This window comes from Chanodichthys erythropterus, chromosome 17 (assembly GCF_024489055.1).
Source record: "Chanodichthys erythropterus isolate Z2021 chromosome 17, ASM2448905v1, whole genome shotgun sequence".
NCBI lineage: Eukaryota > Metazoa > Chordata > Actinopteri > Cypriniformes > Xenocyprididae > Chanodichthys > Chanodichthys erythropterus.
This window is the reverse complement of record NC_090237.1, coordinates 17,055,340-17,077,889: the sequence shown is the minus strand read 5'-3', so window position 1 is coordinate 17,077,889 and position 22,550 is coordinate 17,055,340. Positions and strand designations below refer to the sequence as shown.

Below are 22,550 nucleotides of genomic sequence, written 5' to 3'. Positions count from 1 at the left end.
GTGTACATAAATATACTCTCTAAGCTCATGGGATATGTAACATTCAACCATATAGCATGCACAACTGTTAAAGTTATGTAACAACTCATTGATTTCCAGTTGCAAATGCCTTTACCTCTCAATAGCTATTTCCACTAGCTAGATTCAAGCTATATACTGTAGATTACCCTTGTACCCTGAAGTTCTGTTCTTATAAAATCCTTCCTTCCTATTGTCATGAGTGCTAAAACTAAAACAATTCAGCATATATATATATATATATATATATATATGTGCTTGAAATTGAAAAATAAAAAGTCCCTTATTTTATAGGCACAAGTAAGTACCACAATTGTTTGACATTACCTCATAAATATGTTTCATTCATCTTGGAATGTGACATCATGTAGCTGTAGGAATTTTAAGTGCGTTTAGATCCGATTTTAAAACTTATGCGCAATTGAAACGGTTCAATTCCAATACTATAATTTTACAGCATGATGGTGTGAGAACATGAAATGTATTTCAAATAATGCTACAATATTCAAAATAAACAGTGTTAAGGTGTAGTCACTGGCAAAAATTTGTAGAAATGTAATGCTGTGAATTGATAAAAAAAAAAAATCAATTAGTTAATTGCACATTTGACCCATGTAATCTTGTAAACAGTGCTTTAAGATTTTTAGGTAGGTCTAACAGGTTTTGGAAAGTTGTTATAATGCTACTCTGTGCATTTCGCTATTTATAATGTAAGTACACAAGTCAACAAAATATATAACATTGTTCTAGTGGTTTTTGGATATTTTAATCCAAAAATCGTACATATTGTGCCTTTAAATGACAGACAACGGCAGGTTTATTAGGCTGCTGTCACTTTAAGACCTGACGCAGATCTGACACGCATCCCGTTTTTTAACTCATGTAAGACTGCTTGTGAGGATACTAGAGAGACAGGCATTTTGCCATAATTTTGTGTTTTTGTCTAAGCGCTGTCTGAAACGTCTTTCTGTGTGCACAAGTCGTGTGTAAGTCACAAAGGAGATTCACAGAGTAACACACTGCGTTCTCTTTTGTGTCTTGTCATGCATGAATAAAGAGTGTGATCATATAATGTAACAACTGTATTTCGCCAGCAAAATTTTGCCAAGCAACAGTAAATGTGACTGCACCTTTAGTGAAAAACTGCATCCTGATGAAGGTTGTGGTAAAATTATAGTAATCTTAGGAATGAATATGTATTAATATTGGATTGTATTATTAGCAAAACCTCAATCTGGTCATAGCTTTGGAATGCAATTAGGTTAAGATTTTCTGTGACTTTTTATATTGCAACTGGCTTTTAAAAAAAATACAGAGATCAAACTGATTTCAACAAAGTAAAAAAAGCTTCTTCTTTTTGTAAAGCCAAAGTGTGTTTCCCTTTCCCAGGAGCACTTTGACATTGCTTTGACGTGTGTGCCTCAGGGAGGCCTGCATTCATTGTCACATACTATTTCTCATATTATTGTCAAATATGATCTCTGCAGTAATTACAGACCAGTACAGTCCTGATGTCATATGGTGTGGCTGAAGGTTAGCGGTCTCCACCCAGAGATGCGCGGCGGGCTAAACTCTGCGTGCTGGAACTCAGACCCCGTGTGTCTGTCAGCCTATTGGGCTTCTGAAAAGACAAAAACTAGACTTTAATCATCTGTTAACCATCTCAATCTTATTCCTAATTACTGTGAATTTATTTTTCACAATATTACTATTTTTACTGTATTTCTGATCAAATAAATGCAGTCTTGGTGAGCAAAAGAGACTTCTCTCAAAAACATTAAAAACTTTGAAATGTAATAGCATACCACTCCTAAACAACATTTGACGTATCATACATGTCCAAACCACAACCAGTGGGAAACAAGTTTAATATTTATGGTTCGGGGTCTGTTCAAATCCCAAACCCCAAGTATGAGAACACTATAAGAGGATTATATGTGAAATATTTTTAAATACTTGAGAAAATTTGAAGCAAAAGACTCAGCACTTACCATAGCACCCTCTTGATTTTCTTTAAGACCCACATTAAGCACATTGAGAGAATTGGCTCGCTTCATCCTTTTTAAAAATAAAAGAGTAGTTTAAAATACTGCTCTATTCGACATAAAAAGTGATGAGAGCTGAATAAGAAGCAGAAATCATTACCCAGCAGCTCGAGGGGTCGTTTCTTGTGGTCCAACTCCTTTCAGCTTCCGAACAAGTTTTTCACTGCTTCGTCTTATGGATTCTCGGAGCTTGGTAAATGATCCACTGCGCTTCAGACTTCCCAGACCATCCTACAGTACACACACACATACACAGAGGGAGAGACAGAGAGGGGAAAATGTCAAATAAAAAGCTATTTCTTATAAAACATAGATGTTTGCATTGGAAACATACCTGTCTAGAGCTTCCTTCCTCTGTATGTATCCAAACTGGCCGGCCGTCCCCTTTATGGATGTGAAAATATTAATTTACTATTGGACAGGTATGTTTAATAGGCCAAACTACGGAGTGTAGATAATTCTTTGAAGGCAGATGTAAAATTAATTTTACCCTCCACTGAGCCGAACTCCTTCTCATGAGCACGAGTCAGAATCTCTTTATAAAGAGCCTCAGCTTGCCTGTATTTACCCTGCTTGAGGTAGCAGGAGGCCTGAGGAGCACATGAGCCGCAAGTTATGTTAACGCGTATAATATAAAACTGCTAGCATTATTAAAACACTGATCTTTGACAAGCAAGTCGCTTCCTATCCTCACCAGGTTGTTCTTTGTCTTGGCCACATTGGCATCGTCAGGACCCAGCTGGCTCTGGTAAATATGCAGGGCACGTTCATAGTACTGCTCCACCTCTTGGTATTTGCCCTGGTTCTGGCATAGGAGGGCTAAGTTATTCAGCTGCTTGGCTACATCAGGGTGATCCAACCCAAGCACCTGTCAACAGACAAGATATTTAAAATAGACCATTGATTTTCAACCTTTTTGACTCCAAGGCCCCCCAATGTCCACAATAATATTTTAAAGGGCTCAAGACTTTTCCAGTTATTCTTGATTTACTGGATAAAGATAAAGGATATGGATTTTTAAAAATATCATTACTCACAATTTTAGCTGGATAAAATAGAACATAGCTAGAAAAAAGTTTATTCGTTATAAAAATGCCTGTGTGGAGTTATAAGATTTTATTAATATACATGACTAGTAGAAATCAAACATCATATATCGAGGTTTCCAAGATTGTAGAAATCTGGTTCTTCAAAGACAAAAAATGAGTACAAATTGTCTCATTTTAAGAATTGTAAGTCATCTTTAGGCCCCTAGTTGAGAAGATGTGTGTATGCAAAATATTATTATTATTATTATTTTTATAGGTAGAAATTTAAAGGTATATAAATAAGTGGTGTAATGTACACTAGCATTCAGATGTTTGTGGTTGGTAAAAAAAAAAAAAGTTTTTGACAGTAGTTTCTTATTTTCACCAAGGCTGCATTATCAGCAAATACAGTAAAAACAGTAATATTGTGAAATATTAATAAAATTGTATTTGTTTTCACTGCAAAAAATGCTCTTCTTACTTAGTATTTTTGTCTTTTTCCAGTCCAAATATCTAAAAATTCTGAAATCAAGATGCATTTACTAAAGTAGTAAAACGCCATGATGTCTTGTTTTCTGGGGAAACAATAAAAATTAAATGATTTTTTGCTTAAAACAAGCAAAATTATCTGCCAATGGGGTAAGAAAACAAGACATCTTGTTATTTTACTCATCTAGTAAATGCATCTTGATTTAAGAATTATTAGATATTTGGACTGGAAACAAAACAAAAATACTAAGATTTTGTTTTGCTGCAGTGTTTTAATATATTTTAAAATATAATTTATTCCTGTAATGGCAAAGCTGTAATTTTCAGCAGCAATTACTCCAGTCTTCACATGTTCCTTCAGAAATCATTCTAATATGCTGATTTGCTGCTCAAGAAACCTTTCTTAATATTATAAATGCTGAAAACAGTTGTTCTGCTTAATATTTTGGTGAAAAACAAGATGTAGTTATTTTTTCAAAATTCTCTGACAAGTTTAAAGAACAGCATTTTTTTGAAGTCGAAATTTTCTGTAACAATGTAAAAGTATTTACCATCATTTTTGATCAATTTAATGCATCCAAGCTGAATAAAAGTATTCATTACTTTCAACGGTAGTGTACGATGATATGATCTGTCAGTTGCTATAGAAAGGACAAGTGGGATTACCATTCTTCTATTATGTCAGTACCTTTTCTCTGATCTCCAGAGCTCTTTTACACAGTGGCTCTGCCTCTTTGTACTTCCCCCTTTTTCCATACAACACGGCCAGATTATTCAGAGTAGCGGCCACCTACAAACACAAACCCATGTAATCAAGAAAAGGAGTAAGTGAATTGTTTGACTTCCTAAAGCACTCAAACAGTACATACAGCTGGATGGTCCATGCCTAGCGTCTTCTCACGGATGGCCAATGCATCATTCAGGAGATTGGCAGCTTCCTTGTATTTGTTCTGATCCCTGTAAATAATAATTATTTAATAAGATTAGATTTTAAATAACAGTTCAATGATTATTTGATGTTATACATCACTAACCTGTACACTAAAGCCAGGATATTGAGCATGGTGGCAACATCTGGGTGGCTGTGGCCTGAGGATTTCTCCAGGTCCTCCAGAGCTTGCTTGCAGAGCGGCACAGCCACCTCGTAGCGGCCCTGAGATGCGTACTGGATCACCAGGTTGTGGAGCGTTCGGAGACGGGCAGGGATCTCATATCCTCCTTGCTGGGCAGCAGCAGCGGCACTACTGTGTGGCCGAGACACTGCAAATACAAGAGCTGCGCTGAAACACATGTGCACATGCTCCAACAGACAGATCATGAGTTCAAATCCATCTTGTGAGATTCTCAATTTCCTGTCCTATACTCTTATCTCAATAAAAAAAGGGTAAAAACAATCATTTAGAAGTTTAAATTCTAGTTGAGGTTATACTAAATCCTAATCCATCTTGTGACATTCTCAATTTCCTGTCCTGTACTCTTATCTCAATAAAAAAAAGGGTAAAAACAATCATTTAGAAGTTTAAATATTAGTTGAGGTTATACTAAATCCTAACTGTGCTTGAAATCAAACACCGCTCTAAACCTAGCTTACTCTATCCCAACAGCTGACATGGCAAAAACTCTGAAAACAAATGTGTGAAGGAACAGCTGTGAAGAGTATTTACTGTGTGACTGCTCCTCTTCTTCAGTAGGAAAGAGATCATCAAGGGACTCCTTCCCTGAAGAAGCGTCTTTATCCTCCTGTAAGAAACAAACATCATGAACATGTCATGAGTGTACTATTTAATATTTTGGAAAGCAAGATGTAATATGCAATCATATTTCTTTTTCTTAGTTGTTCTTATTGAAGTACATACAGTTCTTAAAATCCCTTTTCCCAGATCTAGAAATCACACTTATACCCCCGGTTTCACAGACAAGGCCTAAGCTTAGTCACAGACTAAAATGCACGTTTAAGCTGTTTTAACTGAAAGCAACTGACGTATCTTTAAATATGTCAGTACCATTGTTTTGTCTCAATATGCACATCAGTAATGTTTTTTTTTTTCTAAGGAATGTTTATAAAAGCTACTTAAATGTCCTAATTGAACTAAGGCCTAATCCTGTCTTAATCTAAGCCATGTCTGTGAAACCAGGCCATAACATTATAAAATACTTATAATATTAACTTATAACTTACAAAAAAAAAGCAGGAATTCTGGTTCTTCAAAGAGAATTTTAAGGCCTCTAGTTGGACACTGGATTAGACAACTTGATTGAGACATCAAATGTATATCTTATGCTTCTAAATATTTTATTTAGATAAGATAATTAAAGATATATAAATAAGTGTTATGTACACTAGATGTTCAAAAGATGTAAAATGCAATGATATCTATTTTTTCTTATTTAATTAGTTCTTATTGAAGAACATACACAAAAAGAATCATGGTTAATCAATTTAATATATTAATACTACCAGTTTTTGGTAACAAAAAAAGCTTTGTCATAATAACAGCAGAAATACCAAGAAAAATCTTCATCAAAGTTGTGCGTTTCTTTAACTTTGGGTACTTTTATGTCCCAGGGGTTGATTTTTGAACAGATTTCAACCTTTTCTTTTTGTTATATGAAGGTCAAACACACTTTTAAACGATTTTTTTCATACCATGCACTTATTTTTGCTACTTTTCAAATGCCTTTATATAAGGATATTATTGTTTTTACATTGTCCCAAACCATTGTCCCAGACTTTTGACATAATACATTATTTAAATCTATGACAATCCAAACAAAAAATAAAGTATACATAACTATACAAGTAAATATAATTTATATAATTTACAACTGTCCCACTGCTGTGTGCCATTAATTCCACAACACATATAAATAAAAAATGCCTGAGATGAAATACAAGATGTAATGTGTGAATAAAAGAGAAGAAAAATCCAGATAAATATCAATTGTGAACAGAACATTGTTATTATTTACAATAAAGCTGTAATTTTGTGTATTTCAGATGCATAAAATGTTTATCAAGACAAAGGAGTCTGCCATTTTATAATTCCAAAAAGTTCATCGAATTAAAAAGTAATTTCCACCACAGAATGCTACTAAAAACAACTTGAGATGTGGTGTAAATGGGACTGTGGTGGGAATTGTTTTATTAATGTTTGTTTAATTATTATCAGGAAACATGATTGAACACACAACAAGAAAACCACAAAGCTAGTCTAGAACAAAATGTTTAGCCTAAGCAGCTAATATTAACCGTATGAATGTTTTCAAGGTGAACCCTTACCAGAGATGACTCTTCGTGGTCGTATTTGCGGATGCTGCTCATGAACTGCAGGTGTCTGTTCTGCTCCTCTAAAGTAACCACTTCCTGTTCTCGCTCCTGTAGCTGCTGCTGGGCCCGGGCCAGCTCATCCCTCAGCCACTGGTTCTCCTGGCACAACCTCCGCACCTGAGCACGCAACTTTTGCTTCTCTGCCTCCAAGGAGCCCAGGTGTGCTGACAGCGCCATCATTACCTGGATGAGCGGGAAATAGACAGCTAGGGTGAGTGGAAACGCTCTTAACATGACAGATGAATGAAGATGACTGTGTTGCTCACTTGTGCCTCTCCTAAGCCCAGCTCAATCCTCTCTAGAGACTCTAAAATGATGCTGGTCTTCTCCTGTTCCAGGCTGCCGCTCTCGCTGGATGTCTGGCACTGGAGTGTTTCCTGCAGGCTATCCAGCAGCGTGCGGTTCTCTCCACGCAAAGCCTCCAGCCCTGCGATCACCTGCTGGGTGCTGCATAAGATTTCCTCCCCTGACAACATGTCTGACCTCAGAACCTGGAAAGGAAAATATGTATTTGGTATTAATGTGCATTTAATGTGCAAATTGAGCAAGGCCCTTTTTGCATTTAGAAATGCATTATAACTTTCCTACTTAAATGATCTAAATTATTTACGGGGGGGAAATTGACAAAAAAAAGATGCTTTTTAAAGAAATTAATAATTTTATTCAGCAAGACTGCATTAATATGATAAAAAATGATAGTAAATCCTTTTAAACTGATACAAAAGATTTCTATTTCAAATAAATGCTGTTCTTTTAAACTTTCTATTAATCAAAAAATCATATTAATCATAAAAATCACAAAAATATTAATTAGTTTTAACACTGATAATAATTAGAAAAGTTTACTGAGCACCAAATCAGCATATGAGAATGATTTCTGAAGGATCATATGAAACTGAAGACTGGAGTAATAATGCTGAAAATTCAGCTTTGCCATCACAGGAATAAATTAAATTTTATAATATATTAAAATAGAAATTTTTAAATTGCAATAATATTTCACAATATTACTTTTTTACTGTATTTTTGATCACTTGATGAGCATGAGAAACTTCTTTCATACACTGTAAACCCGGATTGTACTACTAACTTATAAAGATTGAGTACGCTGCAGTTAAAGTCTGTTAAATCATTGATGCAACTTAAAAGAATTACATTTTCTGAACAAGGAGTTTAGTTTTATTTTTGTGTAGCTCAACATTTTTGAGTAAACTCTTATACTTAAATTATTAAGTTTACTGAGCAATATAAAGTGATGTCATCCATGTCACATCGTTGCCAATGTTGGTTTTAATGCAGTTAAAACGTCGTAACCGATGTTATCAGAAGAGTCTATTTAACATTAAACTGAGTTGGAGCAGATTTCAAGTTCCCAGCATGCTTTGCATCACACCGTGTAAGGGAGAATAAATGTTGAAAATGAGTGTTATTTTGTGTGTTTTTGCTCAAGATTAATACAGATGTGTTATTGTTTAATGTTCTGTTATTTTGGTATTTAAATGTGTTTCTGTGATGTTTAAGTTTTTAGGGTTACCATTGTAGTGAAGAGTAGTGCCTGTGGTTAGGTCGGGAATGGGCTGTAAAACTTTAAGGCTACATATGCTGCATGTTGATTAGTAGTGATGGGAAGTTCGGATCATTTTACTGACTTGGACTTTTGAGTCTCGTTCAACAAAATGAACAAATTTTTTTTGAGTCATTTCGTTGATTTTAGCAAAATATAATTAAAATGTTACGTGTTACTTCCCCAACACATCTACTACTTATGCAAACGTTGATCCCACTACAAACAATACAAAACTACAATGCTATAAGATTCAGAAATGATTAATTCATTACCTGGGTCTTCAGTTTATGACAAGCTGATTAAGCTCGCCTCACCTCTTGTCTGACAAGTCTTCGGGTTTAAGTAATTCCTTAATGACGTGACAGGCAGTCCCATGCTAAACCAATGCATTCTGAGCCGGTAAGAGAATTGATTAGTTCTCTTCATGAGTCTTTTGGGTTTTGAGTCGTTCCTTAATCACGTAACAGACCCATATGCTATTTCTGACATTTCTGTCACTGTTTTTGTTACTGTTTCTTGAGGATCTGTGGTGTGTTATTATAAATAAAGCCCTGTTATAAATAAAATATTGATTCATTTATCTTTTTGACTGTCTATCTGTAAATAAACACTAGGTTATATAATAATAATAATCCAAGCCTACAATACAAAGTATTTATAGCCTAGTTTGTTCATTTTTACTCCAATTTTGAGTTTGCTGTTATAATAATTGCTTTTCCTAGGCAGACTTGACATATTGGTCTTATATAAAAAGATTGCTCAAAAAGGACATAATGACAAATTAAAAGCAAATAACATTTTGAATTTGAATTATTAATGTTAGTTTAAAACATCAAGGTTATGATAACTTCAGCTTTAACAGTTGTAACACAAACTCAAACAAAACTGGAGAGTTAACGTTATTTACTAATACATATAATGTGCTTGGGTCACACAGCATAGTGTATGGGTCTGTCACGTGATTAAGGAACGACTCAAAACCCGAAAGACTCATGAAATGAACTAATCAATTGAATCATCAGGTGAATTACTTCTAGCAGTACAGAACCTGTAGAATATTGCACATGCGCGAATGAACGAATCACCCCCCGAGACGACTCTTTCTTCCCGAGTCACATTAAAGATTTGTTCAAAATGAACGAATCGTTCAAGAACGACACATCACTATTGATTAGCAGTTCGTACAAGTAAATAATGGTAGTCTCTTTGATGGTTACATTAGTGTATGCTGTGCTGCAGAGGTGGGAAGTCCAGGGGTCAGAGAGTAAAAGTCCTGCCATATTTTTATTCCACCCACTGAAGCATTAATGAGATGAATAAGTTTTTAGTTGAGTGATGATTGACCATTATTGAACACACCTGATGATAACAAGCAGAATCACCAAAGGAGAAAATCACTTTTTTAAGTTACCATCATCGAGGTCAGGGTTTGTTTTAGTTGAGCTCTTGACTCTTTAATTTTACATTTTGTTTGGGCAGTTTTAACTGCATTAAAACCAATATTAAAAGATGATCAGGTGGTGTTGGTTATGTTTTCACATAATCATTATTTGATCTGAATCACTGAACTGAACTCGTTTAGAGCCCAATCTTTACATTATTAGTTTAAATTATTGATTACAGCAGCACTGTGATTCTACAGCAGATCAACTTTATCAATACAAACTTTTTTTTTAAAGTTATCCTTATCACACACACACACAAAAAATTATTTTAGGCACATACAGACATCAAGAATCAGCGCATGAATCTCAACAACTGTGACAAGCAACATATTCTGATAAACAGATCAACTCTGAACATTAGAAAACAAGCTACTAAAAAGTCACAGAAAAACAGCAAAATTTAAATAGTGAGAATAGAGAAAATTACTAAGACAATTTAGCTCATAATTTATTCATGCAGCAATGCATGATGGGAGGCATGGATGAATTTTGTTTGGTGGCACCTAGAATGCATTGCAACATGCTTTATTACTCTCACCACTGTTGAGATTCACAGACTGATTCTTGATGTCTGTGTGTTTAAAAAAAAGTTGTTTTTTTTTTAAATCAGAACTTTAAAAAATATATATTTGTAATATTTGTATTGTAAAAGTTGATATTCTGCTGTAGTAGTCAACAATGTAAATCTAACTAAGATTGGGCTCAAAATTAGTTCAGTGATTCAGATCAAATAATGATTATGTGAAAACAAAACCAACACCACCTGATCATCTTTTAATTTTGCTTGGCTGGTTGGTTTTAATGCAGTTAAAACTGCTCAAACAAAATCTAATATTAAAAGGTTAAGGGTCAAGAGTTCACCTAAAACAAACCCTGACCTCGATGATGGTAACTTAAAAATAGTGATTTTCTCTTTTGGTGATTCTGCTTGTTATCATCAGGTGTCTTCAATAATGGTCAACCATCACTCAATTAAACACTTATTGGTCTCATTAATGCTTCAGTGGGTGGAATAAAAATATGGCAGGACTTTTACTCTGTGACCCCTGGACTTCCCACCTCTGCTGTGCTGTTACTAACTAACACTTAAAGGGTTAGTTCACCCAAAAAGGAAAATTCCATCATTTATTACTTATCCTCATGTCGTTCCACACCTGTAAGACCTTTGTTCATATTCGGAACACAAATTAAGATATTTTAGTTGAAATCACATTGACATGACATTTCCTCTCTCAAGATCCATAAAGGTACTAAAAACATATTTAAATCAGTTCGTGTGAGTTCAGTGGTTTAATATTAATAATATAAAACGACGAGAATATTTTTGGTGCCCCAAAAAAACAAAATAACTTATATAGTGATGGCCGATTTCAAAACACTGCTTCAGGAAGCTTCGGAGCGTTATGAATCAGCTGTTCGAAGCGCCAAAGTCACGTGATTTCAGCAGTTTTGCAGTTTGACATTTTGTTTTTTTGGCGCACCAAAAATATTCTCGTCGCTTTATAATAATAATATTGAACCACTGTCCTCACATGAACTGTTTTAAATGTTTTTAGTACCTTTATGGATCTCGAGAGAGAAAATATCATTGCTCCCCATGTAGGCCTCATGGAGTTATCGGATTTCAACAAAATATCTTAATTTGTGTTCCGAAGATGAACGAAGGTCTTACGGGTGTGGAACGGAATGAGGGTGAGTAATAAATGACATTATTTTCATTTTTGGGTGAACTAACCCTTTAACTGTAAAGATTAGTTTATCTAAATTTTTTAAATATTATAATTACTGAATTTGGGCAATCTAAAATATATTTTAAGTTCTACTAAAATAATCTCTGAGTTGTTTACTTAAAAGTTTTTATTATTCTGAACTTATTGGGTTTTACAACCACTGCATCAAAATAATTGAAAAATAAGAAACATTATGTATAGTAAACAATAGTTTTAAGTACAGTGGACTTAAACATTAAATAAAACTAAAATTAAAATTCATTTAACTTATAAGATTTGAGTTGCTTTACTTAAATTTTTTGAGGTAATCGGTGTCTACAATAATTTTGAGTACTCTGAACTTATCGGGTTTCACAGTGTAGTCTTTCAAATATTACAAAAGCTTACCAACCACTAACTTTTGGGTTACATCCAAATTTTTTACATGCAAATAATTAATCTACACAGATCAGAACTCAAAGTGTAGCTAGAGTGGATTGAATCAGATTTACTGATTAGCAAGCTGTTTGTGTGCCTGTCACAACTTTTTACAACTTTCATCACACTGTTAGACCTTGCCGGGCTTTTTTACAGTAAAATACTGGCAACACTGTTTCCAGTTATTTACTGTAATCTATGTTACTGTAAAGATACCATGAACTAAATTAAAACTTGTGTTACCTCATTTCATTTGCAGAAACCAACTGCCTTAAATTGTCAGAAAGGCATTTAATTTACAAAACATTTTTTTTTATTATATGCTAATAATATGAGCATATCATTACTATGAACTTATTTCTTTAGAGTTCAATAAAAACATTTTTAAAAAAGAGATATTCACTGCATCAGCAACTACACAGTCACCATCTATTGAATAAAACAACATGCAGCATATCATCAACATCACTTGATCTTCTCCTGAAATTAAGCACAGGCTCTACTCTTCAGCACAATAGTGACCCACAAAACTCAATTTTACAGTAAACTACTGGCAACAGTGTTGCTAGTACATAACTGTTTTTTTAACTTACATTTTGTTACTGTTAACATACATTTTGTGGGTGTGTCTTTTTATCTTACACTTTTAACCCTTTCAACCCCACAGGAACATCTTCTAGTGTCCACACTACAGAGTAAAAGTAACATTGATGTTGTGTTGCATTGAGATAATTAAGTTAATATTTAAGTGATGATTGAGCATTAATGATGAACACCTGCTGTTAACAAGCAGAACCACTGAAAAGAGGAACAAGAACAGAATAAATACGAGCAGAACTACAACTGTCTTCCAGCCATTACAGATCATTACACTTATTACTGACCAGATTAGCTTTATTTCTACAAAAGAAATCTTATTGATAATTAACAGAAGTTAAGATGTTGATATTTTGGTGAAAATGTTTGGTTTGATGTTACCATTGAGGAGATCAGCATTTGCTTTAGTTGAGCTCTTTACCCATGACCGTTTAATACATCAGTTGTTTTTTGTTTTTGTTTTCTGTGGCTGCTTAAACTATTCGTATATTTATGACAGAAACAAATGTAAAGAAAAAAATGTTGAGTGCTGATAGTTATGTGTTGGTGAAGACATAACCATCACATAGTCTCTTGATTCACTGACTTAATACTGTGTTTTATCCATTGTTATGTTATTAACAGACTAAAATTTTGCATTATTGCCACTGTGAAACTACAGCAAGAGTTCCAACAGCTAAAAAAAAAGTTTATTTTTAAATGCCATGCACTAAAAACAGCTGCAGCTTTATCTAGACACACACATATATCAAAAATCAGCACATCAATCTCAACAATGGTGGCAATAAAGCTACATAATTTATTCATTCTGCAGTGCATGCTGGGAGTTTTGTACTATGCTGGCATCCAGCATGAACTGCAACATTAAACTTTTGGATGTCACCATTGTTGATATTCATATTCTGATTGTTGATGTCTTTGCTGTGCAAGATATGCAGGAGCTCAAAATATTTTTTGCATTATATGACATATATTCTCCTAAATAACTGACTGTTATAAGCTAATAATTGTGGAATCACAGGTATAGTACAATCAATAACAATAAAATACCCATTAAAACAAAGACTAAACACAGAAAGAGATCAGTGAATTAGACAAGTTTAAGATGATTACAGAATCATCACAACAGCCAAACACCTGATCAACTTCATGTTGGTTTTTTCCTGCCATAACAAATGTGTTTTATAAACACACAGTTACAAAAGCCAGAGAAAGCGAATGTAAAAGAGTCAAGAGCCCAACTAAAGCAGACACTGGTCGCCATGATGGTGACTGCAAACTTCAATACATTTTTATTTTCAATAAAACATCAACATCCAAATCTGTTAATTCTCAACAAGAACTTCTGTACATGTATGAAAGAAATAATGTGAAACTGGTTTGTGAACTGGTTTCACACTCAGTGTGGCTGAAGTCAGTTGTACTTCTTGTGTTTCTGCTCGTCTCATTTTTCTGGTCTTGTTTCTGTGTCCTTCGGTGATTCTGCTAATCAGGTGTTCACAAAGTTTCTAAATTCACTCACTTCTTTTTATTCAATCTGTCAAGTGAACTATATTAGTGATCTAATGTAGGGAATAGTGAAAGAGGGTATAGGGTGTGATTTGGAACACAGCCTCTGAGTGTCGACTTTGAGCGATGTTAACTCACAGTATATTCCTGTAGGCTACTTTCTTGAAAATGACAAATATTACCCAGAATGCAGAATGTTTTCTACAGTATATTACTGTTTTAATGGAAAATGGTTTGTTACTGTCAGCATTTGGCTGTTGATGTTTAGACAAACTCTACACAAGCAACTAAACAAGCACAAAAGGGTCATAGGTAAAATTATATTACACACAGTATAGAATATCAGAAACTGACCTTAATTCCAACTAAAAGCACAATGTCCTTTTGGCAGCAAGGAAAGAAAAAGCTTCATAATAAAAATGGATTCTCTGATGGGAAAATAACATGTAAAAGTAACTGCATTGACGAAACAGCCCCATATGTGTGATATGTTCAGTTGGGCAATATATATATAAATATAATATGTTTTTCAGAATACAACTATTTTAGTTTTAGTTTTTAATGAAATAATAGCAGAGACCCCTTATAGCCTTAAAAGACTGAAGTGAAGTGAAGCTTCTTTGCCACCCCAACAAGATGAAAACAAGCAGAAGGGTTGCTAGGTAAGAATCAGTTTACATGTAGGAACAGAGATCCCTCTGGGGAGGTAAAGGCCTGAGATAATGTTTACACCAGACCGATGACGTCATCATACACAGGATACATGGTTTTAATGGTAATTAATTGAGAAAATAACCAAAAAATTATGAATGATAAATTAGGTACCAGTTTAGCATGTTTAAAGGGTGGAGCAGACTGACGGCTAACTTGCATGTTATTTTCACTTGTGTCAACAACTGAGAAGCTTTTCAGTTCTAATCTGTTTGAAATTACATTGCATTCCCTGATTTAATGATGCAGTTCAACACTTAAAGGATTTGTTTCCCCCCAAAAAGAAAAAAAAAGTCATTATTTACTCACCCTCATGTCATTTCAAACTGTGGGACACAAAAACAGAAATGTTGTGCATTGCGCTGGTCGCTCTTCATCGTGCAATTATAATGAATGAAGACTGGAGATTTCAAGACTCCAAAAGGATGCAAGACCATCTTAATGTTTGTTCATATGACTAGTGTACTATTTTCCAAGTCATATAATTCAGAATATCAGTGAATAGCAAACTAAATTTCAGTCTGTTTGTAATAAAAGCTATTGTATGGCTTCAGAGGACAGAAAAAGAGTCATATGTTGTCATTTTAGAGGTTGACTAAACCGATCACTGTTTACTTTCTGTATAGTGAAAAGAATTGCTAAAATATGCAAGGAAGAAAGTCATACAAGTTTGGATCATAGGTTTGGATTGACACGAGGGTGAGTAGGCTATGGTTTTGACTTTTGAATATTACAGTAACTAAAAAAAAAAAAAAAAAAAAAAAATATATATATATATATATATATATATATATATATATATATATATATATATATATATATATATATATATATATATATATATATATATATATATATATATATATATATATATGTATGTATATGTATATATACACACACACACACAAATACACATTTAAATATATAAGTGTATATATATATATGATATTTATGTACTATTTATAACCTAAAATGAACTGAATGAATATTTCCTTATAATAAACACGTTATAAGATGGGCAGGCCCCTTAAAAAGTTAATTTTTTGTAATGATAATTGCAGTCGACTTAATAAACATGTCGACTTTTACCAGATTAGCAGTAGTATCGAATGTTAATTCAGGAAAACAAACACTGACCATGAAACGAGAGTATAACAGTCTATTAAACCGCATAGTAAAGCTGTTTATTCTCCCAGCTCATTAAAAGAGACTATCGGTCAGTGAGTGTAAATACCTGATATTTATTTACCTGCAGTAACTCGGACAAGTGTCCGCGACGCGTCCCAACTTTACAGCCAGACAATTCCGACTAAAATATTCCACATCACATCTTTATTTCCTTGATGTAGTGGCTATAAACGATTAAAGCCTCCGTCGCTGTCATTCATTCACCTGTTGTTGCGTCGCAGACAGGCTGAATTAACAGCGCTTACCTGATCCGTCGGTTCACACCATGTACTGCGGCTGCGCGCGACCACAAGCCACCTATCTGTGACAGCTCTGAACTGCGTTTGGCAAAGCATAATGACTAAGTTAGTTACAAATAGAAGTTACATCAGATATGGAATTAAAATGAAGTTAAGTTGGCTTGAAAAAGCCAACCGACTTATGGTTTTCCTAAAAATGACTATTAAAGCTCGGAAAAATCCCATTGACTTTCATTGACGGAATGTTCAAATGAGCCAAGACTTTTCTTCCAACTGTCAAAATTCAAATTTAAAAAACTTTCTAGCTAGGCTTTTTCAAGCCAATTTAAAGTTTGTCTTCAAACTTTTTAATCTAGTTTCTTCTTAATCTCATTTGGCTCAAATTTAGAAAAGACAGGCTAACCATACAATAATGCAGCACTGTTTGTAAAGCTTGTAAAAATGGTAAAAACCTGTAAAAATTGTAAACTGAGTAGGCTAATTATATGTAAAAAGACACATGATTATATGTTATTTAAATATTTTGTTTGTTATATTTTTATCATTATGGTATATGCATGTTTTGTGTTATTTATTTTTTTAGTATTTTGTAAGCCTACTGTGAATTTCTGACAACCACAGCAGCCAAATTACCTACAAAGTAAATGTCTGTGTACATCTATTTGTTGCATCACACAGTCACAAATCATTCTAAACAGACTCTGTATTGGACATGCATAGGGAGGAGTCTTACTGTGACGCCACATTGGCATAGTTTCAATAAAGCCGCTTAGGGTGGTTGGGGTGTTGTCTGGGTGTGTAAAATAAGCAGCATTAGCCTCGGACCCATCAGACGGGCTTAACTTAACGATAGGAACTACACAGATCAGGATGCATCTTGGAAACGTGTTGAGTTTAACATATAGACTTATCAAAATAAGACTGTGCAGAGTTGAGAGTGACGAAAGGGAGGGATTAACTGAATCAGAATGCAACAGACAAATTAAAAAAGCTGATAATGGCACACTTTTGCATGGAAAGAGTAAAACCAGCATGTGATTTAGGAAGAAAAATGAGTCGAGGGATATAAAGTGGAAGGAGCGTGATGGCGATGGAGCAACTGTGGGCAGATATATGAGACTGGAGTGATTAATGGTTCAGCTGCTAGAGGAGCTGGGGGCAAATTGGTACTCCCAATAAGGGCAGATTGGCTGGGCCAGTGCAGTGCAATGTGCTCAAACAGGGAGAGAGCTAATCTATATTTCTAAATGTGATGAGGCCAAAGTCAATAGAACCACTAAAAACCCCTTTTGAACTGTCTCTCTCTCTGTTGTGTTAGCTCAACCACACTTAATGGTTTATGTGTCATGACTGAATTTAGTTTGTATCTGAGGATACTAGACAGTATCTGAAATTGCCAGTAAAATGCAAATTCAGCAATGCCTTTCCAATTATTATTCCTCAACAACAAAAACAAAAAATTACAATTCTTAAGCTACTACCTTTAGACTTACAAAGTAGCAGTAGGGAAGAATTGTTACTAAAAATATTCATATACTTTGAATAGATAACTCTAAAATCATTCAGTTTCACTGTGGCTCATAAAAGGCACATTATTGGGAAAGAAATAGTAGCCTATGAGATTTCTCTGTAAAAACATTTTTAGGGTTAGGGTTAAGGCAAGGCAGGGCAATTTTAATGTATAGCACATTTCATACACAATGGTAATTCAAAGTGCTTTACATATAGAAATAGCCAATAATGGTCTGCTATACAAAAAAGCTGCAAATAGCCTTTCTCCAATATAGAATATGTTATTCTTTCACATTTATGTGCAATAATACATAATATTAATAAGCATTATCGTCAGGACATACACAGACACAGGAAAGAGAGGGGCAGAACTTGAGAACACAATGGTAAGTTTATTTATGAAGGCAGCAGGATCAAGGCAATGCAGGTGAGAAGTGATTTGATTGTAGAATATAGGATTGAAAGACTGAATGATACAGTAACTGTGGTTTCTTATCTTGGCAGGCGTATGTGAGAATACTTTTTGTGCACCAAAAAAACTAAATAATGACTTTATTCAGCAATATCTAGTGATGGGTGATTTCAAAATCAATTTTACAAATCTTTTGTTTCGAATCAGTGGTTTGAAGCATGTATCAAACTGCCAAAGTCACATCAACCACTGAAATTTCAAAACACTTATGTCGTAACGAAGCTTCGTTTACTGAAATCATGTGACTTTCATGCTCCAAACCACTAATTCAAAACAAAAGATTTGTAAAGCTTCGAAACTTCATGAATCAGTTTTTTGAAATCGCCCATCACTAGATATTATTGAATTAAGTCGTTATTTTGTTTTTTTTTGCCGTGCAAAAAGTATTCTCATCGCTTCATAACATTAAGATTGAACCACTGTATTCACATGAACCATTTTAAATGTATTTAGTTCCTTTCTGATTTTTAATTATCTTTCTGGCAACGCAAGCCTCACTGAGCCATTGGATTTATCAAAAATATCTTATTTTGTGTTCCAAAGATGAACAAAGGTCTTACAGGTGTGGAACGACATGAGGGTGAGTATTTAATAACAGAGTTTTGACTTTTGGGTGAACTAACCCTTTAAATGAGACTTTGGTCTAAGCAGACAGGTTATGGAGAGCAGTGCTAAGCACAGAGAATTCACTGAACATGTCTGTGTAAAGCCCCTCCACACACCAGGTGACGCGCACAGCACAGCTGTTAATTCTGGCTGCTATAGCTGTGCTTTCAAGGAGGAGTTCTGTAACAGCGCATGTACAGAGAACAGTCAATGGGTATCTGTGGGTAAGTTGATTGTATAGATGTGGGAGATGTAATACTATACAGAGCCAGCAAAGTGTCAGTACAAATCAAATGCTCAATGACCTTTTCACTGATGGTAAAAGCAAAGCGAGAACATATCTGGCACATTAGCGCTAAACCATGTGACTTGATGCTATCCAGCAATGTTTATTTTCAAAAAATATTTACAGACCTGTACTGCTGCACTAGAAAAACATAACATGTGGGACATTAAACATGCATTTCACATGCATAAACAAAGTTTGAATATGGTCACTCTAAATTCTGGGGGCAGAGGTCAATGGACAGGCAGAGCGAGGGACAGACAAACTGAGGGACTCATAACTGAGTCAGTGCAATTCAATCTGGCGAGATGGCATGGGGAAAGAGACAACCTTGCAACCTAGCACTAAACATAGTGCCTGTAAGCCAGTTCACCAACTCTGATTTCAACAGAAGAGATTTCAGCAGATGTACGTTTAGAAAATCGCTTTCAAAACTCAGCTTTTTATAAAATATAAAATTATAACCTTTACATTGACAGTAAAAGCAAAGCAAGAACATATCTGGCACATTAGCGCTAAACCATGTGACTCAATGACAAGCAATTTTTTTTTTATTTTATTTTTTTTATGGAAGATATACAGACACGTACCGCTGCACTAAAAACCCCCACCACGTGTGCATAAACGCATTTTGATTACGGTCAGTTTTTTATAAAATAAAAAAAGGGGAAAAGTAAGATTGCAAATGTAGCCTAAATCAAGTTTGCTAGATAGTTTGGGGGCAAAACTTAGTTTGTAGTTATTGATACTTGAACTTTTATTATAAACTTATTTCCTGTAATTAAAGAAAATATGTGTTTGATCATTTTTTCTTTCAACAACATTGGTAATAGGGTTGAATGGTTGAGCTTGCCGAATATAGGCGACACTACAAACTGTGTAAAAATTGATAAAATGTAATGAGTTTATTAACTTGTCTTTTCACCATGCTGTAGAATGGAACCAAATGGGGAAAATCATGGTAGGAAACAGCTAAATATTATGCTTTTGGTCATCAAAACTAGTTAATAATTAAAAATATTTTATAACAAAGATTTGAATATACTGTTAATGAAGTATATCAAAATGATGACATTGTCACACAGGAAAGTCAAGCCCTTGAGAGGCAATACAGGCCAAAATCACCATTTTAAAGTACAAACGTGTGTAAAACTAGCAACTTTTTATGCTAGATTAATTTTATCTTAGCTAAAAAAAGTCACGGGACAGCATTTTTTACCGTAGAAAGTGAAATATACAAAGGTCAAAGTCCAGCACCTTTGTCATGCAGTCATGGGACACACGTCCCACCTCTACTACTTATGTAAGATCAAATGGAATAAACTTGCTGTCTGTTAAAACCAGACTGTAGCTCAATTACGTCTCTCGTTACATCTGCCTGGGCCCCAGCAGCTTGTCACTGACTGCTAATTCGAATGTTGAGTTGGCTGGGTTAAACTGTTAACTTTTCAGACCTGAAGTATGAGACCAAACCAAATTTGAATATGTATGTCACATGTAAATTCGTTTGAAAGCATGTGCATTGTACAATCCTGAAATACAACAGCTATCGAATGGCAAGAGACCATCACGCATATTTGACTAAATATATCTCAAGGTAATCAGCTGACTGAGTTATATAACAATGTGCAGACTGGTATTGACAAGTGCAACAGCCCAAAGTAAAATTTGCAAGGCATTTATTATCAATGAGGTTCATTATCTTTTATGGTCATAGATAAAAAGAACAATTGTTCTCAGAACCATTTCAGTGAAATGAAGTTTACGGAGCTTGTTAAGTGTGGCTATATTTTTGACACGGAGCTTTCAGAGGTCGTGCCCTACACATGGGGTCAAAAGAAGGTACCATTATAACCCATCTACATACCTTTTGTCCAAACAGCTGTGGAGAACCCTAGACCTAACGTTTAGAAGGTTCTCTACGTCAAATCACTCTTTTACCCTTCTATAAATGTCTCAAACATTCACCTAGAAGTATGCAATCAACATGCGCGTAGATATGATACTCTGCATGTACACTGTGCAGCGACCCCCTATCCACTATCATTTCTTAAAAGACATACATGTATGCTGTTATGAGATGAGGGGGTTTTCTCTGTTTATGGGGACCCCCACTCACCCCGTTATCTCATGGCTGGTGGCAACGCAGTTATGTGGCTGTCTTCTCTCACTGCTAGGCATGCTATGGTGTTGGATGCATGGCTGCTAATTTTGGAGCAGCCTGTGAGCTTGAGTTTTTTCCTTTCCACTTTTAACCCTTCGCTTCTTCACCAAATCCAAAGGATCTCCTGTACTATAGTAGACAAAACTCAATGCTTTTTTAAATTGCAAATATTTGGTCATCAGCAAAATAGACTGACGTAACATTTTGATCTGTTTTTGTGCTTATTTTCATATCAAGTAATCCTGAGGTAAAACAAGAAGTTTAGATCACATCAGTGTCTAGATACAAATAAGTTTATGTTGTTGAGGAATAAGTATCTGGCAGATAAGCAAGAAGGGGATAATGGTTAAACTAATTTTGTCACATTGGGACACATAGCAGGGGTGCAACTGTGAAATTGGACACTGGGTATTAATATAGTGTAGGGGGGATGGCTGAGTTTTGTCCTCTTCCATCTTTCTGTACTGTACACACACCTTCACAAACCTGTCGCTTCACTGCTGTTATAGTTTTTTTTCCCCCTCTCAACAGGGTTCCTGAACCTTCTGCCCACCTGTCATATTTTCAGTCATGTGCTCTTAAAGCATTTCCCAGGGTGGGAACAACTAATGAACCAATGGATGCACACTGGAGTTTAACTTACAAAAAACTCCATAATGTTTTCTGGTTTAGTTCCAAGACCATCAGGCTGTGGATGTATCTGTAGGCAGCTTCCTTCTGACTTCACTTTACAATAAGCAATTTACATACATAACAACATAGGGCAATAATACCAATATAGATAATTTTGAAAAAAAAAAAATGACTTAAAACAGAGTTTTTACAAAAAGTTGTCTCCTGAGGACACAGTTTTCATAGCATCGTGTCTAATAATCTAAAATAAATTCAAGTGAGCTTTAGAGAGAACTGAGCAATTTTTTTTTATGACTCCAATGCTTATTTCTAAGGAGTAATGGAATCATAAATTTAAAAAGTGAAAAATTAACAATTTAAAATTAGAATTTAGAATTGCTCCATCAGACCAAACTGTATGCACAGTATTGTGTGATTTCAGATTTGCCTTTGAAAACCAATCAGATGAAAGCATATTCTCTTGAATCTAGTCAATAAATCTTTCAAATATGCTACAGTCACCGTTTGTATATTGCATGCAATGGTTTTAAGCAGTCGAGCTCACTAACTGGACACTGAGAACACTA

General features: G+C 34.7%; 1 protein-coding gene across 1 annotated transcript; it reads right to left on the bottom strand.

Annotated features, from left to right (window-relative positions):
• Positions 1-23: 23 nt before the first annotated feature.
• On the bottom strand, positions 24-16,317 carry klc3 (kinesin light chain 3). The gene is made up of 13 exons (XM_067364915.1): positions 16,134-16,317; positions 7,175-7,399; positions 6,861-7,091; positions 5,245-5,320; positions 4,615-4,840; positions 4,450-4,537; positions 4,269-4,370; positions 2,758-2,931; positions 2,554-2,653; positions 2,398-2,447; positions 2,164-2,294; positions 2,010-2,076; positions 24-1,639 (listed from the first exon to the last, which is right to left on the bottom strand). Exons 2-13 carry the CDS (start codon positions 7,382-7,384, stop codon positions 1,553-1,555), a joined length of 1,542 nt encoding a protein of 513 aa, XP_067221016.1. The 5' UTR covers positions 7,385-7,399; positions 16,134-16,317; the 3' UTR covers positions 24-1,552.
• Between the last annotated feature and the right edge of the window lie 6,233 nt (positions 16,318-22,550).